This window comes from Gallus gallus, chromosome 3 (assembly GCF_016699485.2).
Source record: "Gallus gallus isolate bGalGal1 chromosome 3, bGalGal1.mat.broiler.GRCg7b, whole genome shotgun sequence".
NCBI lineage: Eukaryota > Metazoa > Chordata > Aves > Galliformes > Phasianidae > Gallus > Gallus gallus.
Window position 1 is genome coordinate 27,328,650 of NC_052534.1, and position 23,546 is coordinate 27,352,195.

Sequence of the window (23,546 nt, forward strand, 5' to 3'; positions counted from 1 at the left end):
CTCCATGCATAGTTACAGGAATAACTGTGTTAGTGGAAAAGCTCTTCACAATTTTCAAATTCTTTACGTTTTAGAGATTTGTGGACCTTTCCTGATGGTATCTTTGTGTTACGTCTGTCGTTCAGGTACAGGTCAGGCAGTGGTGCAGCCCTTAAGGAGTGCTGAGCAGATGTGACAGAGAGGGGTAATACCCACAGCATCATCCAGTGTTGCAGTGTTGCAGAGTGATATAAGTGAGACAGGAATCCTCCAAGGCCTTCAACAGAGCTGGGCGTCTCTGTATGGCTGTGTAGGTAGGCTGCACTAAATCAGCGAAATCCTCGGGCTGCATTGGTTTGTGCACTGCTGTGAATGCTCCTAGGAAACCATAAGCTTCGTTACAAGCCAGATAGTTGATCCTGTGATAGAGTGCAGTTTTTCACAGCCTTTGCTGTTGATTTATTCACTGAATGCAGAGTTTTGAGTTACAGGCCTGTTACTTTGAGTACAAGCCTGACGGAACTGTTCTTTTGCTGTACAACAACCGTCCCTTTTAGGGCTTGGCGGCGTACTCTTACAATGTCTTAAGTTCAGTGAAGTGGTGGCAGACATGTAGGGTGTACATGACTGCGACTCCTTGATAACCACCCGAGGAAGGTCTTATGAGGCTCAGGAACAAGGTCAGGGCTTCAGGAGCCAACAGCCATGACGATTCCTGCATTGCTGCCATTAATCTTTACCGAGAGGGCAGGGTAGGAGGGCGAGGGGTGGTCACAGGGTCATCCAGCAAGAAGGCAGAGCAACTGTGGCAGCACTGGGAACTGCAGCTCCTGCACCTCAGCCTGCAAGTATTCTTGGTGAACAAGTCATCTTATTGTATAAGTGAAACGCATCCTATTATTCTGGGCATGACTGATTGAAAAGTGCTTTACTTGCTGGAAATACTGTCGAACAATATCGTTTCCACTTACAAAGCAATTTCTATAAAAAGCTTCTCAGGGTAGCATCGTATAAAAATAGTTACGCTCAAGTTGTGCACCAGCTTCTGACAAATCAGGGCTAACAAAAGCTAAGGTATAAATAGAAGTGTTTTCGTGGGTTTTCTCTTCTCTGGAGGCACAGAATCTCAGTCAGTGCTGGACTGTGATAAACAAAAATGCCCTTTTCCAGACGCACAGGAAAACAAGGGCCTTCCAGACTCGTGGCTCAGAATATAAATAGGTTTTAAGAACTGCTGCAAAACCATAACACTCAGTGGAGACCGTAGCATTTGCATTTTAGAACTGGCCACACTGCATCAGCCCGATTTTATGATCTAGTTATTTGTTTTATTACATACAAACTGGCATCCCCTGCTTTACAGAAAGGTCAAGTAAGTTGTATTTTTATACTTATGGAATGAATTGACTCCGGGCACTCAAGGATATGAGGATTATCTCAGAGTCTGCAGTGCATTAGGATTCCTGGAATACAAACACTGAGGAATGTACAACATTACAGACCCCGTGTTTGTATTTTGTCGGTGGGCAGAATGAATGCATCTTACTGGTTGTTTTCAAAGCCATTATTCTTGCAATTAGTTCTTTTTGGGGGCTGGTATTTCGTTATCTCCGCTAATAATAATGATCAGAAGGACAGCGTTCCGTCCTGTGCCGCTGCCTCATATAGTTTGTGCCATTTGACACCAGATACACTGAGTGCTCCTCGTTCAAACAGTATCTGGCCGCTTACATTACGCAGTAATCAACTGTATGAGAAATACCTCATGTACCAAAGACAAGGGCTTCCTGCGAGCACTGCAGCACAACAGGTCTGCTTGTAGAAATACCACTTCTGTCCGTACCAGCGGTGCCAAAATAGCTTTAATAATTAATCATGTGCCGATTAGATTGCAAACTCTGGGATGGGCCAGAGATTTTTGTATTACGTATCAGACAAAAGATTCTGGCAATGCTTAACTAGCAGTCACCTGTTGCCGCTCCACCTGACATTGTGGGAGCGCTGTGGGAAGCAGGGCAGAGACAAAGGCCTCGCGGACCTTGATAAAACCCTCCCTGGCCCCTGGTCTGTTCGGCAATACAGAACTGTTGAAACAGCTGCTGCCACAGCTGCACGCTGCAGTTACCAAAGGTGCCGTTTGCCAGGCGACACCCTGCATTGTGCCCCGCTGCAAAGGCGAGGGCAGAATTCAGGCCGGGAGGGCGTTAGGCAGGGAGTTTCCTGGCTGGAACAGCACAAACAACTGCTGCGCAGGCAGCGGCAAGCAGAGAGCAGCACGGCACAGGCGTGGGCAGCCCGTACCTGTGCTCACCTACATCAGGGCTCCCCTGCCCCATCAGCTGCATCTCACAGATTGCTGTGGAAATGGTAATTTTTGTGGAGAGAGAGATTACGTGCAGCCAATTCCACGGTATGTATGAGCTTCATAGTGAGAACCACTAGAAATGAAAATTGGAAAATTACTTCCTATCTGTAATTTCCAGTTAGAAGTTTTGCTCAGCTATCCTCATTGCCTTTTTCCAGGCCCTTTGCTCTCGTCCCATGACTCTGGCGGCCCTCTGTGTCCTCAGAAGGGTTTATTAGAACTACAGCAGCAAACTCCCAGGGGAGATAATCCTTATGCTGGTCCTTAAGTAAGACAGCACCAGCGTGTTCAGTGCAACAACACTTTGCTGAGAAAGAAGTATGATTTAAGCAAAGGGTCCTGAGAGCAGCTTCATACCGCCAAGAGCTGTTATCAGTGTGGCCTGAGAAATCAGGCCAGCTTTGGGGGATGGAAGGGTGCGCTTTAGGCAGAGGGAGGGACACTGGGACGACATGTACAAATTAAGTTAAAAGTGATTCATCTTGCCAGTTGTTCAAAACACTACAGAACAAAACAAGAATTATTGTTAAAAAGCATTCAGGAGGCAAACAGTTGTCATCCCCCGTTGGTCAGAGCAGAACTAGCGGCAGCTCCCAGCAAAGACCTGGGGACAGGCAGCTGAAGGGCTGCCAGAGCCCAGGGTGACTCAGCACAGGTGGCAAAGCACAGCCCAGGAATAAGATTGCTTTACACGATAAGACAGCACAGACCTCTGTCACTGGGACCTTCTTAATGAAAAACAGCTGAAGTCTGGAGGCATCAAATTGTATCGTTCTGCAACTAGGAAACGTACAGACACCACAAGCCACGTGGCTTTTTTTTTCCCCTTTTCTCTGTCTCTTCTACCACTGCCCTTTATGAAGAACAGAAGTTAAATCAGAAAAAAATAGCTTTAATGAAACATTCAGGTTGAGAAATCAGAATCAACATTCCAACAACAGGAAGTTTCAAAAGCAGTGTTTATAGCAGCACTTCTGCTGAGCTGTAGCACACCGGCCCGTCTCTTCTTTAAGCCGTACTATAGCACCTACCTCGATAAAAACGTTGGGTTTGGAGTGTGGTATTAGTTTGGGATTGCAGCATTTCCTATGCATAGAAAAGTGAATTGAACTCAACTCTTGTATGATTTCCTGACTCCTGCAGTCAGCGCTACGACCGTTGTCTTTCCAGTAAACGTGTTTGAATTGTTTCCCTGTGCAAGCACGCTTCAACTTGTTTGTTGTTTTATTCTAGGGAGCTGGAGACAGTTTTGTGGGAGCACTGGCCTTCTACCTGGCTCACTATCCTGAGCTGCCCGTGGAGGAAATGGTCAGGAAGTGTAACTACATTGCATCAGTGAGTGTCCAGGCATCAGGGACACAATCTTCATATCCTTACAGGAAGGACTTGCCTCAGGACCTTTTCTAATTGATATTGTCTAGCTCAATGTACTGATTTTATCTTATCCCAGACAGCATTATCCTCCTGACTGCACAGACGTTCCCCTCCACTGACTGGAAAGACCAGGATAGTCTCTTTGCTTATTTGAGAAATCCTATTAGTTCCTGTTCTGCAATAGTAAAGATGGGGCTGGGGTGGTTATCTTTCAAACACAGCACAAGGAGGTCCGTCCAGCCCCACACGTCACCCCTGGGCTACTGCCATCCCATACAACCTACTATGCTACACAGAACGTATACAAAGTTCACAACAACACATCAGGAGGGTACTGCACTCCTGGTACATTTTGACTTGATTTTAATCAGACCTTCTGATATGCGATACCAGGAAATGAAGCTTTGAGATTGACTTTAGTTCTTAGTTGCGCACAGTGAGGTCAGTGTTCACCAGCACTCGGTTCACTGAGCGTCTGGGGGTCGGCTCTCCCCAGCCTGCAGCTCATCGCACAGCTCATACATACCTGACTTGGAATAATACCGCCCTATTAGCCCTGGCCACAGCTTATCCAAAAGCACGTCTTGTCCCACCCGCTGCCCACTGCTGCTTCCTAACCTAGGAAGGAGCTGCTGCAATGCTGCTCCTCCAAGGAACGACACCACTTCGTGGTCACTACTGTTCAATCTGTGGCTGGTAGGTTAGAAAAACTTGCGATCCTGCCATTGAATTCCTGCTGTGGAAAATGTTCATTTTTATTGCCTTATAAAACAATAGCTCCTTTGAAGATTACAGCCTCTTTCATAATGGAAAACACAGACAATGGGATCTGCCATTTATTTTTTTTTAATTGAGTACTGTAAAAATAACTCAAAAGATAAATAAATGTTACTGTGATGATCTATGTTCAGACATTAATAATTTTCTCTCTCTACATTGTTTTCTTCACAATGGCCTTCAAATCACAGGAGACGGTGATCCCAGTTCATTTCCTCTCTTTTCAGCCCATGGTGCAGGATTTCTGAATCAGCATTCACCCTGTCCTCCCCCCGAACCGTGCTCTCCTCCTGCATAAATCAAGTCCCCTCATTGTTCAGAGAGAGCGGATCTTTCTCTTCTCTGTGAAGAGGACACGTTGTTTCGCTACAGAGAAAAAAAGAATCTATTAAGAACCCTGAAGTGTTAAGATCCAATTCAACAGGCCTACATCCCTTTCTCCTGGCTGGCTTCGCTGCTTAAATGAACTGTGACTGGCACGGTGCTGCTGTTAACCAACTCTTGATGAAGTTTAGCAGTGCTTTTGCTTTACCACATGTAATTTTTAGCTCCCAAGAGGTCCGTTTTACCTCTGTGAAAATAAGTATCGGGATTTAAGTGGCTGAAAACATTCACCAGCTGCTCTGTGCGACTATTCTGAGTCACAGCTGTTTGATGTAGGGACAAAAATAGGTTCTTTTCTGCTTTCTACTACTCTCCGGCTTCAGAGCCCAAACAACTACGGCTGACAAGCTGCATCTAGTCATGCTCACACATCGACTGAGAAGTGAATGGGAGCCTGCCTCCGACACCTGATGTGGACCTTAGCAAAGTCAGTTCAGCTACACATTAAGCACAGCGGATGCACGACTAAAAGAGAATCCAAACAGAGCTCTACAATGCCATCTGAAAAGCACCGCTGCTCTGATTACACTTGATTATATTCATTCCTTTGAAAGCAATGCAAGGGCAATCCACCCAGTAACAGAATCACTTCTTCCGCCTAGAAGTTTCGCTTTAAGAAATACTCCAACTTAGTAACACATTCTGTTGTTGCAGTTATGAGGTAGTGAAACTTGGGCACTACCGCCACTACTTCACTAAAAGCTTCACTCTGTGGAGGTCCCAGGTTCCTGAGAAGAACAAAACATAAGGTGATAATGCATGCCAAGTGAAAATGCTTCCTAACATATTCCTGATGTGAGTTGCTATCTAGACTCCAATTTGCTTCCCTTCACACATGCAAGCACTTTCTCACATCAGTTTCTCACTTGTGTTCTACTACAGACTACAAAGAGCAGAGCTTTTTTTCTTAATTATTTCCAATTTCTTACTTCAACAACGTACTACGCGTTCTGCTAAACAAGCACTACTGCTACTAAAAAGCTCTCCAGTCTTTTCACAGTTCTGCAAGTTGCAAAGTTTCTGGAGGTTCATTTTGCACAACGTTCAGAAGTAGTAAAGGAAATGCTAACTGGAAGTCTTCTTATTCGAGGAATAACCCCTGCAATCTCTTATCCTCCTTCGGTATGAAGTTCAGAAGGAAAGCCACAACCTCCATCAGCACAAGTACTTGGCCGAGTGCATACTGCTTCCCCCTTAGTTTCTCTCACTTGCCATTAAGCTCCTGGACTGTTAGATCTGGGCATGACAAGGTTCATCATCCAACAAAAATGTAAAATTATGTAAAAAAAAAAAAACAACCTAAGCCTGAACCACATAACTACCAGCCATAATTACATCATTTACTTAGAAAAGCTCAATACATTGTTTATTCCAGACTTAAGTCAATACTTTTTTGCATCAACTTTCCCATGCCATTTCTAGCCCTGTCTGGTTTACTTTCTCAGTTTCCCCAAATTAATCATTTTAACGTTAGCTGCACACTGCTTGCTCCCCTGGAAGCTCGAGCTCTGTCACCTTTCAAAAACCTGGTGAGGAAAAGGCTTCTTGGCAAGTGCTCTAACCCCTGCCACATCAGCTTCTTAAACTGAGAAAATCTACAAGGACCAGAGCAACAGAAAAGAGCCCACAAATCAGCATCTGGAGAGTGGTATCATTCGTGGAGGAGGAAGAACTTGTGCTTATCTCTTTAAAAGGAAAACTCTATTTTGGAAGTGATGGCCAACATTTATTGTCTGGAGTACCCAGGGCAGCTGAACAGAACATTTTTATTGAAGCATGCTGTGTGTTAAGAGGTAAGTGCCTAGCAAACCACACAAAGAAACAAAATGAAAGAACTCCTGTGTCACTTTGTTTTGCCACTGACATGTGGCATGGCTGTCAAAGACTCCGATGTGCTGGGTAAGTCATGACTTTGTTTCAGTGCCACAGTCTGTAAAATGAGAATAACGTTTACTTCCCACTGGAATGTCACGAAGAACAGCAACTGTACAGTCATGTGAATATCAAACGTGCTATGACACATTCTGCTTAGATTGGAAAAATCTTGCTACAGTCAAACCTTTCACCCCAGACAGTCGGAGCTGTTAATACACAGCAGGCTGACTGCTACCCCAGATGCTTACCAATGGGATCGTATCTCAGCAGGACCAGCTTCTCCTGCAATCGGAGTCTCCTGACGTTGAAACAGTAGCCAGTCTCTGCTGCACTCTTCATCCTCACCAGGATATATCTGAAGTCACAGGGGGTGACATATCTCTATGTCAGTGCACAGCACACAGCAGCGACCCCCCCATGCCTCTCATGGCACTGTCATGACAATGCTCTTTGGATAAGCAATCTGGCACATTAAGGTATTTCATTCCAACTTCATGGCTATTTTGGATGGGAGCTTTAAAACCAAACGCTAACCTTATTGTAACAGGAAAAAAACAAAAACAAAAACACCCTACAAACCTTAAATTCTACCATCAAGTTGAACTATAGAACTCCTGGGTAGTTCTGATCAGGGTGAAGTAGCTCCTCCATCAAACAGGGTAGGGAATGAGGGGAAAGAAGAGGAAAAAAAAAAAACAGAAAAGAAAGAAAAAAAAAAACATACAGTTGAGTCACTGCATCTTAAATGATAATGGCAAGAAAGGAAGGATGATGATAGATTGTGGATAACGCCGTACCTCAAACTATCACTTCCACATGCAGAGAGGAACTGAGGAGATAGAATGGAACAAGAGGCACACAAAAAGGAGAAGCAGAGCCCCCTGGCACCCTCCATCTCTCTCCCAAGGAGCAGGACTTGACATCAGCCCAGCCACCAGAAGCCCTCTTCCCTACAGAAGGACTCTGTGTGCACGGAGTGGGCTGGCAGCCCCTGGCAGTAGGGCGGGGGGGGCTGAGAAAGCAGCCTCAGGCCCTCACCCTGGCAACCTTTCAAGACCTGCAAGACTTCCCAGAAACAGAGGACATCTTCTGCATTTCAAAAGGAAGGTCAAAGCCTTTAACCAGTCTGTAAATTATGTCTTCATCTTCCATTGCAGTAAAGGGATGAATACAGCTCTGTGCATGAGCACTCAGTTCACTTCCCTGGATCTTTCTGCTTCCAGTACCAAATGTTCTGTCAAAATTAACTTTGGAGAGACACCCATCCTTCCTCACTTGTGCAGCTCTGACTACTGTCCTCTCCCGAGCTATCCCTTTCCACCTCTGCAATTTAATTTACTGGGATTTAAAAATAAACAGAAAAACAGCGGATTCCCTCAGACCAACTGACAGAGCATCACCTAGGGACTATCCCCAGTGAATGCCCTCTCCTGCACACCACCAAAGCTACAATGTGCAGCCCCAGTAACCACACAGCCTCCTTCCCTTCTTCCTCACCCACTTCCTCAAAGACTGTATGCAGAGTTTCCCCTTTCTGGGGGAATCAGTGGTATCAGTATGACCACGTGTTGAAACTCTTTTGCACCACATATTTCAGGCCAAGTCCTTTCTGAACAATACACCTCACTTCCTAAGACTTACTGCCCGAAGAAGAGATATAACCAGGAGCATGGGCAGAAAAGAACAGCAGAATGCCACCAGAATGTGGAGATAAAAACAGGGAGCACGGAAGTATAAGGACTGTAAGGAGACAAGATGTTCCTTATGCGTACGCAAGACCACAGAGAATGGGCCAAACAAATCACTACACTACTACTATCATTTTTCACCTCAAGGAAACACTCCGCTTTGCCGTTTTCATTTCTGTGTAGAAAGCTGTCAAACTGCAGTCTTTCCTATCACATGCATATTTGGAAATCCCCAGTTTCAAAGATGGACAATTGCACAGAAATTCTGTAGCAGAAGAATCTCTCTGAACACAGCAAGTGGCTTTTTGGGGGCTGATTCTTAAAAGAAAAAACCCAAGAAATTTAACATATTATAGTTTTTCAGGCTGTGCAACACTGAATACTTGCACAGAATAAGGCAAGAACGTGTTGCTACAAACTGGTTCAGTTTAAACCCTTGGTTTGTTGAGCTAAATGTATGATAAGTAGCGTTTTGGATGCAAGTCATTTTCTCCACGTGCTCTCATCTCCTCACACCTACAGTGCAAACCTTCAGTGTGCAGAAAAGTACATACTTCCCCTTCAACCCATCAGCTTTCTGTACAGGCCAAAGTGCTGTGGCTAATACTCTCCCAGAACCCACTAACATCTCCCCTCAGCTGAGCTACAGAGCAAATCAAGCTGCCCATGGTGTCGACTGCCCTGTCTACTGCTCACAAACCAACATACGAATGCAGTACAGTGGGGAAACCTTCTGCATCCAGCCTGGCAGAGGCTCAGAGCACCGCTTCAAGCCTAGCATACAAACATGAAGATCTGTGCTGCGCTTCAGCTTGTCCTCAGTTGAAAAAGTGTGAAAGGTCAAAAAGAGGAAGGCTGTGTGGTGATTTATAGCATCTCCATAAAGCATAAGGCACGGAGGTGTGGCTCCCCTGCACAGGGCACTCTGGGTGCTCAGCTCAGTGACAGCCCGTAGAACAGAACCTACCTCTGCTGCAACTCTGGAACCTAAGTGGCTTTTTTCACAGCACTCTGTACTCACCTGTGAGAAAGGCACACAAACTGAAGGGCAGAAAGGGCACAGCCAGACTCAGGGTCTGCAATTCTCTCACATGCATTAGAAGATTCTAGATGGGTGCAATATTTGGCTAAGTCGCTTGATAGAGAGTGGTAGCAGAAATTACCAGATGGTAAATAAAATGTCACTTACTTAGATTTGCTCTTGGCCACTGTTATCGTGCAGCATGAAGAAGAGGAGGGAAGAAAAAGAAAACAAATATCATTTAATTTCATTTCGTTTAAACGCAACACACAGAGATTAGAATTCTCCACTGCCTGCTGCTGTCATAGCCCCAGAGAGACCGTACAGAGAGATTTACTGTCACAGGAGTAAAACAAGTGCAAGTGCTGCCTACTTCCAGCCGCCTACACTACCTGTGTGTGTGTGTGTGTGTGCAAACACAGCGCCTAGCGCTACGGACTCCTCCCCGCAGAGCCCCCCTGCAGGCTGAGCAGCTGCCAGGCACTGCCCGCCCGCCCGGCCTCGCGCCCTCCATCGCGGCCCGGCAGGCGGCCGCGCACGGCACGCCGGGATCTGGCGGCACACGGCCCGCTGGGAGCTGCAGTCCCGCCGCGGGGTCGACTGAGCGGCACGGGCCCGGCGCTGAAGGGAAGGTCACGACGCTAACAGCCCGCACCAGAACCCGAGCTCGCGCCTTGCCGGCGTCCGGCCCACCCCAGCCCTCGCCCTCCGCCGCTCCCTGCCCCGCCCCGCGCCACTCACGAGACGCCGCCGTAAGGAACATAACGCCACCGCAGCGCGGCCGCCGCCGAGCCCCGCCCCCGCCACTTCCGGCCGGGAAGGCGGAAGTGCTTCCGGGCCGCGGGGGAGGGAGTGCGGCTGTGGCGTGCCCGGGGGGAGGGCGTGTGGTGCTGAGGGTGCGGCCCGGCGGGTAGAGGCAGCCCCGTTAGCACGGGTGTGACGCTGCGCGAACGTGCTGGGCAGGGAGGCTGAAGGGGCAGCGAAGAGGGTGGTCGCGTCCTTCTGAGCAGTGGGAGGATGAGCTGCCAACGAAGGAGTTGTTCCCTGCTGTGGAGCGTGCGGGGCTGGCCGCTCCTCCCTCAGCCACCACTTACTCAGGCTGCTAACAGAGGATTCGAGTCCTTGGCCACGTAGCAATTAGCAGGGCAATAAAAATGTCAGCTTGACATGCTCAAGTGTGGAAGGTACGATGGCGTGTGGTTCACTTGGCGTCGTGAGGCAGGAGAAGAAGCGGCTCAGCCCATGGAGCGGGGTGGCATCACAAGGAAAGCAGTGTCACCACAGCATATTGGCTTCGTACATCATCCCTTGTTTCCAATCGAGCAGTTCCCAATGCACCTCTTCATGATGCAACGTTTCGATCCTTACTATTTGGCCTTCCAAATGCAAGCGGAGTAGTCGCATCATCTGCCCATGAATATCAGAGTGAGAACTTGCAGACGTTTGATGGTAAAACGTGAGCGCTGTGAGGCACCGCTCTGTGTCAGTGCCTCAGTGGGAGCACGGGCTGAAGTGGAGCGGAATTGCCAACCTCCTACCTTCCCTGCCAGGAATGTAAATCAACATTAAAGATGATTTTTAAGAGAAATAGCAAGTTAAACATTTGTACAAACACATCATCAAATAGAGGTTGTACCGCCTCTCTCTAAACCTCTTGCCTGCTGGCAAAAATAAAACTGTTCCAGTGACATTTTTCCTGCTCTGCTGTGACAAGGGCTGCATAAATATAGACACCGTGGATTAGAATAGACTTCAGCAATCTCCAACTTCCTTTCTAGCAGCCGCTTCTGCAGTTTCCCATAGCTATGGGTGGAAAACAGGGATCCTAAGCAGGGTACGTATGGGAGAGGGTGACTGTAGCGCGTCCCTGATGGCAGTAGTCTTTGCTAGCCCTGAAGAAGAGATGTGCTGGCTGGAGGAAAGGATTAGAGGCAGCATTTCTGACCCCAGCTCTGTTACAGATGTCCTGTGTGGGCTAGGTTAAGTCGTGTATGTGAGGATCTTTGATGGCGTGTGCAAGGAAAATGCAAATCTTTCCTTCAACATTGCCTACAGAAAGCAAGAAGTGTGATGAACTGTAATGCCAGCCTAGATCAGTTTGACGCTTGCTTAAGAGAAGTCACTCATGTCTCCAGTGGAGAAGCTGCTGGTGCCAAACCGATCAGTGTCACTCAGAATCAAACACAGCATCTTTTTTTTTCTTTCTCTCTTTTTTCCCCCCCAGCTAGAACAACAACGATTGGTCGTGTTATAGGCTGACTGATTTTCTTTTCCATTTTTATGCTTTACGTTCTAGGGTGAATCCTGTGTTACTACCAGGAGCTGAGGAGGTTGCTGCCCTTTGCCAAGAAAGCGTGGTCAGGTTGCTGTCACACATAGGACAGACAAATACTGGAATGCAGGGCCGGCAGGGGTGATGCTTCCTCATGTGTGCATGGCACTTCAAGTAAGTCATCACAGGAAAACATCAGAGCAGAGGAGAAAGGGCAGCAGGCTAAATGTTTGTAAAGTAAATATCCTCTATCGGTACTGTATTTTTATATGAGTTACCGTCAACTAACGCATGTAAAAACCAAATGCTGGAAACGAGAATAACACTGTAGAGCCTGGGAAAAGCTCCACCAGTCCTTCCTGGTTACCCACAAAAAACAGGCAAACAGCTAACTAAGCCAGAAAATGCGCACAGCTCGGCGAACATAGTTGTAAAACAGCCAAGCTATTTTCCCCTCCTTCTTGCTTTCTTTTCCTCAGCTAGTTACAACTTAGCAGGCTTCTTGCTGTCCGTGCTGCTAAACAAACACAGGCAAAATTGTGCAAATCACTCATCCCAAATAACAAATGGATTTTTACATTCTTTCTGCATATCTGAATCCATTATCCTAAGAGGGCCCAGAAGAAAGTGGGCATTAGCTTAATGCAGCTCTGAAAGAGGAACTGTCCGGGTCAGGAGACCAGGAACGGTGGAAAGAGCTGTCTGATTGCTAAATCACTTTAAGCCAGTGACCAAATCCATTTCAGCTGCTGGACTGTTTGTGGCTGGTTTGAAGTGAACTGGCAATGGCTTTTAGCCCAGTTCTTAGAGGTGTCCATGTCACAGTATCACAGTGTTTGCTGGCAAACTTGCCAACCGAAAAGCCAAAAAACCAATGGGCTCGCGTGTCTCCCTTCTTACCCTGAGAGCTCGGTCCCCCCCAAGTCAGATATGGGGCGCTGGTACGTGGTAGGTCAGGGCATGGCTCCGTTTTCAGGGTTGTACCTGTTCCCTGCTTATTCTCACCAGTGCACCGGTCTCTGAATCCATTCCTGGAGCTCCTTTCTCCAGCACTGACGTCATTCACATGTGAAGGGGGAAGAACAAAGACGGCACTCGCCTGTTTTCTAGTGTGATTTTTCAATACCCGTTTCCCAATCCCGACCTCCAGAGTAACAACATCCTTTCAAACCGCCCCCTCTTGAAATGCCACTGTAGCCAAACAGCTGCAAATCAAAACACCTTGTAAACAAGTGACTGAAATCCCGTGGGATGCCCGAGGGCTTGGGCACGTCTCAGAGTGATTATAGTTCCTGCTATACAAATTAGAGTCCATGTCGCACAGTTTGTGCCAACTCCGAGCTCCTGCTTTTTATTTTTAGTCCTATTTGTCAAAAGGTTTTCATGATATAAAGAATGACGTTCGGTATCAGTGATACACAGATAAAATTAGATAGTAGCCGGAAGTGATCATACGGCTAATCCTCCCCATTGTGACTTTTTCCACAGGATTTAGGATCCTGTGGGCCTCAAGAACAGCTTTTCTCTGGGTGCATTTCACTTCTCGTCAGCAGGCAGCTGAAAAATTGGACTCACATGGGTTATGTGTGGTGAGTCTCACGCAAAGAAATGAATGTCATTGTCATTGCTTATGCCAACAGCTGGGACCATCTGGGACACTAAAGACAACATTGTCTACGTTTGTACAGCTGATCGAAGGTTGTTTTTAGCAAGCCTCTAAAAAATCTTCCCTTTTTGGGCCAGCAGAGCAAGGCTTTTAACTTCCAGGCATGGTGTTTTGTATGCAGAGCAGCTTAAGTCATCAGCAGGGCCCAGTGCTGAGACTTTTTAGTCCCACAGACATGCCATCCACACTGATGCTGAAGACTTTATTCCTTTCTCTCAAAGAAGAGGCTGCCAAGGGGGAAGATGGGGTAAAAGGTACATTGGGTTACATCTCTAAAGTAGATCTTCTCATTTGTTTTGGCTTTTTTTTTTTTTTCTTCTCGACTTCAGATTGCTTTTGGCTTTACCACCTTGTAAAATAGGAAAACACGAGATGTAACTAGTTAGCAAACACTTCCTATTGTTTAGAAACACATGAAATTCAAATCGGTAGCGTACCTGGGGCACCATCAGATTGAGGTGGGATTGGTTGCGATTTAGCACAGAGGAATGTGTGCTACGGTATTGTGGCGAAGAAAGAGCATATGAAAAAGCACAGCTGTGAACCAGTTGCTTTTAAGCAGGATATGTAAAGGTGAATGGAGAAAATAAGTATACATTGTGAAGGTGCGTGACACTAATGGATTCTTTTCCTCCTGTAGCTTATTGTAGGAGAAGTTCAAGTGCCTGGACAGGTGCCTGGACAAGTACCTTTTGTGCCAAAAATCTATTTGATTGGTATATAACTCCTATCGCTTTGTGGCAAGGGAGGTTTCTTCAGCTTTAAGCTAGAGCAGTCAGCTCTCTGGGAAAAGAAATCCACCAGGTTCAAATGTGGCAAGTGGAAGTGGTCCACCTATTCTTTAATTCTGGAAAAAAGTTATTTTCTTCTGGAGAACGAGAAGAAGGATAGGGCTTCCTGCATGCCACGGCCTCCCCAGGGACTTTCTCACTTGAAAGAAGGTCATAGAGTTCAAAGCTGTTTCTCAAGTTCTGCTGTGTAGCATTGCTGTGATGTCATGCATCATTATAAACAAGTTATTATTTCATTCAGTGTTTTGGGAAATGATGGGTCTGGAACAATACACCCACAGCAGTTCCCTCCCTTATCCCAGCTGGCTCTTTAGTGAACTGCTTATGAGCTGTACCTGGCTACGTGATGTCTGTCTGTCCGTGTCTGGTAACACTGCACCTCTGGGTAATTTGGAGTAGGAATACTGATGAATTTTATATGGGGTGGAAAGGTGGAAAGGAGGAGAGGGACATACATTTGCAGTGTTGTGTCATTTGATGGCTGCTTGATGTCAGACCCTTGGGCTGAGAAGGCCCTGGGGCTGCATTGCTGCAAGCACTGAAGGCATCATCACTCCCTTTTCTATGCACTTGTGCCACTGTCAGTCAGTCACTTACATCTGGTGGGATAGCAGGAAAAAAAAAAAAAAAAAAAAAGCATGATAGTGTTCCATTCACTTCTGTCTGCTTAGCTCAGGTTGGAGCTAGACCTGAGATTAATACTTAAAAAAAAATAAAGGAATAAATGCTAGAAATGATGTGCAACGAGGCCCATGTAGAAATCTGTTTGAAGCCATAGACGCATAACCATCTCTAGCTAGCTCCCTAAACTTTCTTCATCTGCTGTAGTCTTTCTAGACTCATTTTACCTCAAGACATACAATTTAGAGGTCTTGACGATGCACAAAGAGTATGCTGTGACCTTTGCACAATCTCTGGAAAATGATTGTCTACCGTCTATCTGTTTCACAGGTACTGGCCACCTGGCCTTGTCCTCTAACGTACTCAGCTATGAAGACAGAGTCTCCTGCAGAGGGGAGACATTCCATTTGGTCAATAAGATTAGCACAAAAGAATTACTCGTAGGTGGCCTGTTATAAGGAATTTGTTGATTTTGTTTGATTTGTCACCTTTTAGCCCATGTTAAACTCTTTGATGCTGCTAAACTACTCAACCAAATAATTTAAAGGTAGCTCAAGCTATCTGGCTGGAAATATTCCTTTCTTGACAAAGAACAAGATATTTCTCCACATTGCTAGATAGATAAAATCTGCTTCAGCTGCCCACAAAACAAAACTAGACTGAATCATTTGTTTTCATCAGAAGTTGCCCTACCCAAAGGAACCAGAAAAACATTGCAACTTCCTTTTTTCCACCAGCTCTTACAACATAGGCTCCAACTTCACCTTTACAGGAAAGACTTCTCTTTCTAACCATGATGATTGGTAAGAGATATGTGTGCATATATGATGAAGATTTGGTCTATAGCACCTGACCCGTCCACACATTCTATACCGTCACACACAACCCAGTCCATACTCTAGAAGGAGTGGGAGAAGACAGGTGTGTTGGGATTCCCAGTCCTGCCTTTCGCTAGTTTCTGATGACCTAGCTCTGGGTAACTGAACAGATCCAGATCTCACCACTTCCCCGGTACAAAAATTCTCTTGCATCATTTTGCAGTCATGATGCTCCCATTGAACAGTGCACATACTCCAGTATTCAGCTGTCTGTAGTGACCTCATGCTGGTATGCAAAAAGATGGTTTCAGCACTTCATGCAAGCAGTAAAACAGAAGGATTTACTGGAGAGGGAGTAAATTTGTATTTAAAGTGTCTGCAGAGCTAAATCAATTCTCAGGGTTTTTTGAGCTGCTGAACAGCCAGAGGCAATCATTGCACTTCTCTCTTTCCCGTTCCAGCCTTTTACTTCTTCTAGTCAGAGGCTGTCTTCTACTTTCTGCTTTTACAGCCACTAGTTTTGTAGGGTCCCAGCACATCTGATCATCTACACCAATATCCTGGTACCGCCGACCCTCCCCTTGCAGGACAGTCTGCAGAAAACCACTCCAGCTGCCCTCCTGTCTGTGATACTTGTAGGTGAAATGCAGGCAAAATTCAACTTAGACATACATCTGACACCAATTGCATCTGGCAACCACTCCAGCACTGCAGAAGACTGCCCCGGGATTTCTGGTTATTTATAATTCAGCATCAGATTCGACCCAGTTGCTCCTGGTTAGAGATCGTTTTGCAATAACAAACTAAGATTACATGAAGAGCTTAAAAAAGAATTTCACCCCTCCAGGGCTAAATTACTTCCACTTATATACAACTGTCATATCTTTAAAGGGCAAACCCAGAAAGCTAACACTGAAAAATGTAACTCTACAACTGAGGTTATCTGCCTGCCCTCTCTAGGCAATCACATCTCACATCTGTGAGGCTGTTCATAGCAAAAACCAAAATTCAAGCTAAGTGGATGGAAGTTTTATGTGCAGAGTAGGAAACAACAGCTTGGGAGGAGGTGTATTTGAATGTAGAGCCAGATACAAAGACAAACTTCAAACACCATACGACTGCTTTTACAGAGCATCTCACTCACGTCTGGTAAAATCACTCCATGCTCACCCAAACTTTGCAAACTACTAGTCACCAACTGAGAAAGGCACGGTGACGTACACGTTACGGTAGCATCCGGCACTGGCAAGCAATCCGCTTCCATATGTAGCTCAGGAGCTATTCCAGACATTTTATAACCGATCTTTTTTCATGAAATGAAACGGGAGAGCAGGGGGAATAAAAACCTTCTGTAACAACTCACCTGTCACAGTGAAGGTCTCGCGCTGATCAATTCACCTTTAGTGAACAGAATCAGGACCGGAACTACACAGGAACATGAAGGTCATGCCTTCTTTATATTTTTTGTGAATATTCCCTGTCACGTGATAAGAGAACAGTCACGCTTCACATAGTGGCTCTATTCAGCTCTGATTATATACCTGGATTAATAATTGAGGCACTTAAGGGGCAAATGTATTTCCCTGAAGAACGCCAGAACTACAGAGGGGGAGAGTTCAACACGTCAAATGCCAAGATGTGGAGCTGCTCACAGCCCTTTGTTCAAAGCATTTCCTACAAAGAGCATTGTACTCTCTTCAGAAACCTGGAGGATTTAGGCTTTATTGTCAGCTTTCCTTTTGCCCTCTTTTTCTGTGATGGCCAAGGAGAAAAGTGGACAGGAAGAAAGGAAAGATGAGGAAAAGAAGAAACATTTTATGCTGTCTTTTTTTTTTTTTTTTTAAGTCATATTATTTACATACAAATCCTGGGTTATAGACTTTCATCCAAGAAAAGACAATTTCCATGTTTGTTTGTTTTAGTTCTGCCTATGGAAAATACCTCCTGTTGAAGCTTTTTTGCTGGTTTCTTTCTTTTTTTTATGCAAAGTCGTAATCCAGCACTGTGTTGTCTTCAGAGAACACCGAGCCCAGTGACTAAATGGTACCTTGACAAGAATCCTAGCCCCTTCTTCAGCCACAGTGATATCTTACATCTGCTGCATATCATAGCTGCTATGAATGCATGGGGTGGCTCTCTCCTGGTTTGGGCTCTGCATGGTCCCTTTCAGGAATGACATGAGAACAGACTTTCAGAGGAAGCTGTTGAAACTCTCCTTCATTGAGAGAGTTAAAAAATCACTATTTATGTCTCCCTGCCATTTGCTTCCCTCTTCCCATTAAGTGTGTTAATATTTCACAGAATCACAGAGACACAGAGGTTGGAAGGGACCTCTGCAGACTATCTACTCCAACCTCCCTGCTAAAGCAGGTTCCTGAGGGTAGGCTACACAGGAAAGCATCCAGGTGGGTTTTTAATATCCTCAGAGAAGATGACTCCACAACCACTCTGGGCAGCCTGTTCCAGTTTGATATCACTGACTTTGTAGGCTGTGAGAGACTTACTGTAAGGGCCTGAGTGATCCTCCAGGGTGCATACCCCTGAAATGTTATGACTGAATTCCACCCTAACTTTACTGACAGTTAATTCTCAGAGGTTTTGCTGTTGGCTCTGTGTGGAAATGCTGAGGCACAGCAGCAATGAGTTCAGCTTATAAGGAGCTGTGTGATCCCTTGGTCAAATGTGCTCAGCTGTGAGTGGAAATGAGAGTGTCAGCAGTCCTTTGTGAGGCCAAGGTTGTGTGGCCAGTACCCTTCCACTAGCAAGTGGAACTAGGATGGAAGGTGACCTACTCCATAGTAAGCACTGAAACCACCTCATGAAGTGAGATGGCTACCGTCTGCTCTGCAAAGAGTCGCAGCGAGGTAGAGTAAAGGATGTATGCAAGGGCTTTGGTAACGTGAGAGTCAGAGGTAAATTTAGAAATAGGGGATTAATATGGGCTTCTATGTTCACATCACATGCAGCTGTACCCCTTTCAATACAATCCCAAGGCTTAGAGAGGCTGAATTGCTGTAGGCCTCCCAGGTTCATTCAGTCAGGTGTAATTTTTCATTTAGCCTTTTGAAGTAAATCTGCCAGTTGCCATTCTTGGCTTCATTGTCTCAGTCCTAGAACTGCTTTGCAAAAGGGTCCAACAGTATGAAATACACCAATAAGCAAAGGCCATTTCAGAGATTCTTATTTTTTGCATAAGAAAGGGAACACTTTGCAGTCAGTGATGTAGTCCTGGATGTGCAGAATGTGTAATCCTCCATAACCCTGCTGCGACCTCAATTTGGCAGAGAGGATCAAGTAGCTCCACAGCTCTGCTGTGTTCATTGCCATTGCTTCCTGTTAAGTTTTCTGTCCTTCGGAAGCAGCCTGTAACTCACCGACTGACTGACAGAAATCAGGTAGGATTAGCTGAGGTTCTTGATCAAAACTATTAATTTTCCAGTAGAACTGAAGCTGTACAGAAATTCTGGTCAGTGGAAGACACATTTACACGGACCATCTTCCACTGCTTATGCAGGGAATACTTTTCACCCAAGTCTCTGGCAACTTTGGAAACACTGATTGACTCTCATGCTTGGCTCAGAGTTGTCATTTGGGTGATACTGCTTCCCCTTGGGCTGACTCTCCCACAGGAAAGGACCCCCATTCTGAGTCAGGAATTAATGAAACAGTCCTGGCAATGTGTTGGTTCCAGCAGCTCAACTGTTTGAAAATCCAGACTAAAATTCCCAAATCAAAATGTTAACCACCACATCCAGGGTTTTCAGATGTATGGCTTTCCTTTAAGATCGTGGGCAATCTTGAGAGACCTCCCATTGATTTCGGTGAGTTTTGAATGCTGAATTTCATGGAGGGATTTTCAGCTTAAAGAGGGCCAAACCTCATGTCATCTGACTTCAGATGCTTGGAGTCTCATCAGCCAATATAGTCATCTGTGGGGGTATGTGCCACTCCAAAGAGCAGATGAAATCATATCTCTTACCATTAGCTATAGGTTGGTTTGGGACCATTTAGGTCTTCTTGTTAAATGTCCTACATTAGCCAGTTGTTCTGAGTGGTCTCAGTTTATTTTCTCTGTACCTCTTGACAGCTTGAAGATAAAGACAGTTTTATCTTCCCATAGATGAAAATGTTGGAAATCTTTGAAAAGAAAGCTTTATAGAAGTACAAGGAATTACTGTTCTTCAGCAAAGGAAGCCCACTGTCAAAGGAATCCACACACACAAGCTTCTGTCTTCACCAGTCCCTCTCATCTCTTTCAGTGCAACCACATTACCACATTACCGACTGATTATCAGTTCTTGAGCATCCCAGCCATCGTTCATTCATATTTATTTCAGCTCCAACTAGTGTAGAGTCTAGAGGCTAAGAGCTTTCTGCAAGATTGGTTTCAAGTAGGTATGCAAAGAAAGGCAGCTGGGCAGCGGGCCTATTTCCCTTCCAGCAGTTTTTGTTATGATTTGAGATGTGAAATCTGCTGATGGGGTGGAGGCTGAACTGATTTGCTGAAGCAACTTGTTCACTGATATGAAAACCTCCACGCTTAAAAGAAGAAATCAGACCAAACCCTTACGATATTACCCCATAACCCAAAGAGTGGCTTTGCATTTGGCCACAAGAAGCGTGGCATTTTTTTAGTTACATGGAGCTGGGATTTTTTCACGCAGTGACTCTATTCAGCAAGTGGTGCACAGTCATGACTGAGGGAACTTTTCATTTCCTTGTGAATTACCAGGTCAAGCAGCCTTGTCTAATCCCCGTCATAGCCTTTAAAGTTGAGCCACTTTTATTTTTTAAATTCTCTGTGAAATTCTATCTTTAAAGTTGTTATTGCAATAGTTGCCAAATATGAGGACACAAATGCCTCCCCTCATTTTGTACAAGAGAATTAGTGAGTGGGATCACGCAAACACAGACCTGATCTCACAGATGAGGAACCCAAAGCACTGTTCAATCATTACTGAGTCACAAACCCTTCCTGAGATAGTACTAAGTCCTTCTCATTGATAGAAGGCAAAGAACATAGGCAGAGCAAGGGAAAAGGTATGTGCAAAGAGGATTTGTCTTGTTTAAGAACAAAGGGAGTGAAGGTCTATCTTGTAGACCTAATTCTAAGTGATTGGTACAAGGTGATGTTGTCACTGCGAGTCTCTCCATTGATCTCAGTGGGCCTTATGTGCCCTGATCTCCAGTCTACCTCTTTCCCCTCAGTCATCACTAACATAATAGCACTTGCTGAATAACATCAGTGAATGTTGTATCAGTATGTTCAGCCCCCCACCTTCTGCTGTCTGTTTCAAGTAACTTGCTTGCTGGTTCAGAGATTACAAAGCAAGCAGAAGCAGCAGCCAGGGTCACTATTAGTTTGAGCAACTGCATTACTGCATACCAGAAACTGCAAGATCACACTGAATTGCTTTTTCTTGAAAACACAGAAAAACTTTCAGGGATTTTTTTTTCTTTCTTTAAGAAATGCTGGCAAATGGAGAAATCCACAAGCCTCTTTTTTTTTTTTTTTTTTCCCTAGTCAAGATGTATTTAATTTCAGTTTCCTAACATCATTTATTTACTTGTCTGCCAATATAAAGAGCTCTCCATTACCAAAACTCTGTTTTTATACAGATATACAGAGATTGCAATCAAGTCAGCCTTTCACCTGATCTTTGTTTAAGCAGATTGAGCTCCTGGAGCCCTTCACTGCAAGGCACATTTTCTAGTCTTTTAATCAGTCCAGTATCTCTTCTCTGTACTTTTTCCAATGTGTTATCATCCTTCTGGAATTATTCACAAATAACCTTTTCATTAGTCAAGCCGTTCTTCAGATGGTTGAATAATATTTGCCTGATGAATTTACACTAATCTCCCTATTGGTTGGTTAAATTGTTTGTGAGTTATTAACATGAACAGCTATGGAGGTCTCTTTTCCTACACCTCCACTGGCTGTAGGAAACAGTTTCGTGTGTTGTTAGTCCTTCTCCTGGATAAGCCAATATGCCATCTGCCATCAATACTAGCTGAAGTCACAGTGAAATACCAACATGCTAACAGGTAAAAACGTTCCTGTCTCACAGGATGGAAAGAGAGATGAAAAGAAGCAGTCAGTCTTGGTTTAGCTCAGCCCTTCTTGTTTTCTGCAGATTGCCAGAATCCTTAGGTATGTAAGACATTCTGAAAGAGACATATTTTATACACCAACTGTAGTCCTGTACTGCAGAACTCTCAAAACAAGGGCATGTCTATCACCTCAATAAGCTTCATAAATAGTTGCTTCAACTAATGCTAGTAACTCTATCTAGTGCTTCTTAACCTATCAATCCCAGAGATTTATTTTACTTACCATAGGCTCTATGGTAAGTGACTGACATAGTGGGGTATTTGTGAACAAACAGAAGGCTGATGTGACTTCTGGGCAAAAAAAAATCACACCACAGAAGGCTTTTCTCATTGAGAATCTCCTCAGTTATTGTCATTTACAATTGAAAGAGCTACATGTCCACAAGAAAGCTGTGTTTCTACAGCTACACAAATTTTAGCTCAGCTGAGTATAAAGCCAGATTAACTCCTTTCTCTTTGTCTGCAGTGTTTCACTGTAGCTTGCTGCAGTGAAGGAGTCAGTGGAACTTCCCCTTTAGCTATTAGTTAGAAAGCCACTTGTTCAATTTCATGTTCTAGGCTTCAGCTGAACTCTCCTTTCTTCCCATCACATATTTCCATTGAACACACAGCTTGGTGAAAAAATAGCCCCTTCCCTATCCTGCAGCCTCCCCTGACCCTACCTCAACCAGATAGGAAGTTGTGGTTGTATTTGCTCTTTGTGCCTCTGAAGCTATAGAGCCAATACAGCCCAATCTCTCTTCTCAGCTGCATGACACTCAAATCCCATCAGCCTCTCCCCCTGTCCCACCAGGGGAATATCAGGATGATGACAAAGCTTATACCCTTGGGCATTACTCTTTTTCTGCACTTTGGATCTTTGGAAGCAGCTCTCAGTGCCATCAGTATGGTAAAATAGCCTCTTTCTGCTACTTTTCAACTAAATTCAGAAAACCACAGCCACCTCCAAGCTTTGGTCTTCAGCCAAAGCCAAGGACTGTCTCCTTTGTTCCTCAGTTCTTTTTGCTATGACAGACCCAAGTACTCTCCTGTGTGCTTTCCCTCTTCTTCGCTGTTCCCTCCATTTCCAAAAAGTTGGCTAGGAGTCTGCAACGTCATCATCTCTGCAGGAGAAGATACATGTGTACTTCTGCTCATAAGTCACAAAGACAGTGCTAGACCAAGGGCAGTGGGTTGGCAGAACCTAAGTGATTTGGCTATAAGTATTAAGACAATGAGCTTTCCTGCTATTGTTTTCCATCAGTATGCCTTGCTGCAGGAGGTCATGCACAGTCTGTCCTGGATGCTAAACATGCCTAAGAGGGAAAGGAAATGACCCTATCAGGTATTTGGGGCCAAAGAAGAATCAATTTGTTAACCACATGTAGCAACAAATTTTGAGGGAGGAGACTACAAATAGCAAAGTATTTTCAAGATGCTCAAAGTCAATTCAAACATGCCACCTACTTGACCTGAGCTTGAAGACTTGGTAGAGATGGGGCAGATGGCACTGAAGAACAAGGGAAAATGTTCTACATTCTACATTCTTCTACACTACCTAAGGATTTCTTGTGAAAGATGGTCCTTCTCTCATCTCTTCTGGTCTCTGGACTTACAATAAAGACCTCAGTTCTACTCTGCGGAAAGCTTTCATACAGCCAAAAGCTGAAGACAAAGGGCATTCAGAATTTTCCCCAAAGTCATGTGAGAATAGTCTTTCTTATATTACTTTGCAAAAGTACAAACTTTTTAACATGGATATCTTGAGTCTACCCCTCCTCTCCCGGAGCCTGCTTCATGTAACGCTGAGGAGATAGGGCACATT

At 45.0% G+C, this 23,546-nt stretch overlaps 2 protein-coding genes and 1 long non-coding RNA gene across 4 annotated transcripts in view; 2 read left to right on the forward strand and 1 right to left on the reverse strand.

Annotated features, from left to right (window-relative positions):
- RBKS (ribokinase) overlaps positions 1–4,622 on the forward strand; it is a 64,997-nt gene extending 60,375 nt beyond the window's left edge. For both annotated transcript variants that reach the window (XM_040698196.2, XM_419471.8), the window contains one exon: positions 3,578–4,622. In XM_040698196.2, coding sequence (XP_040554130.1) covers positions 3,578–3,751 — 174 coding nt within the window. In that variant the 3' untranslated portion in view covers positions 3,752–4,622. The remainder of the gene's footprint in view (positions 1–3,577) is intronic.
- Positions 4,449–10,267, reverse strand: MRPL33 (mitochondrial ribosomal protein L33). Its single transcript, NM_001277727.1, has 4 exons — positions 10,205–10,267; positions 9,632–9,650; positions 7,003–7,109; positions 4,449–4,861 (listed from the first exon to the last, which is right to left on the reverse strand). Exons 1-4 carry the CDS (start codon positions 10,224–10,226, stop codon positions 4,812–4,814), a joined length of 198 nt encoding a protein of 65 aa, NP_001264656.1. The 5' UTR covers positions 10,227–10,267; the 3' UTR covers positions 4,449–4,811.
- A 25-nt stretch (positions 10,268–10,292) lies between these two features.
- LOC112532161 lies at positions 10,293–14,820 on the forward strand. The gene is made up of 3 exons (XR_003074580.3): positions 10,293–11,297; positions 11,760–11,909; positions 13,224–14,820. It is a non-coding gene; the product is annotated as an uncharacterized LOC112532161 (long non-coding RNA).
- The last annotated feature ends 8,726 nt before the right edge of the window (positions 14,821–23,546 follow it).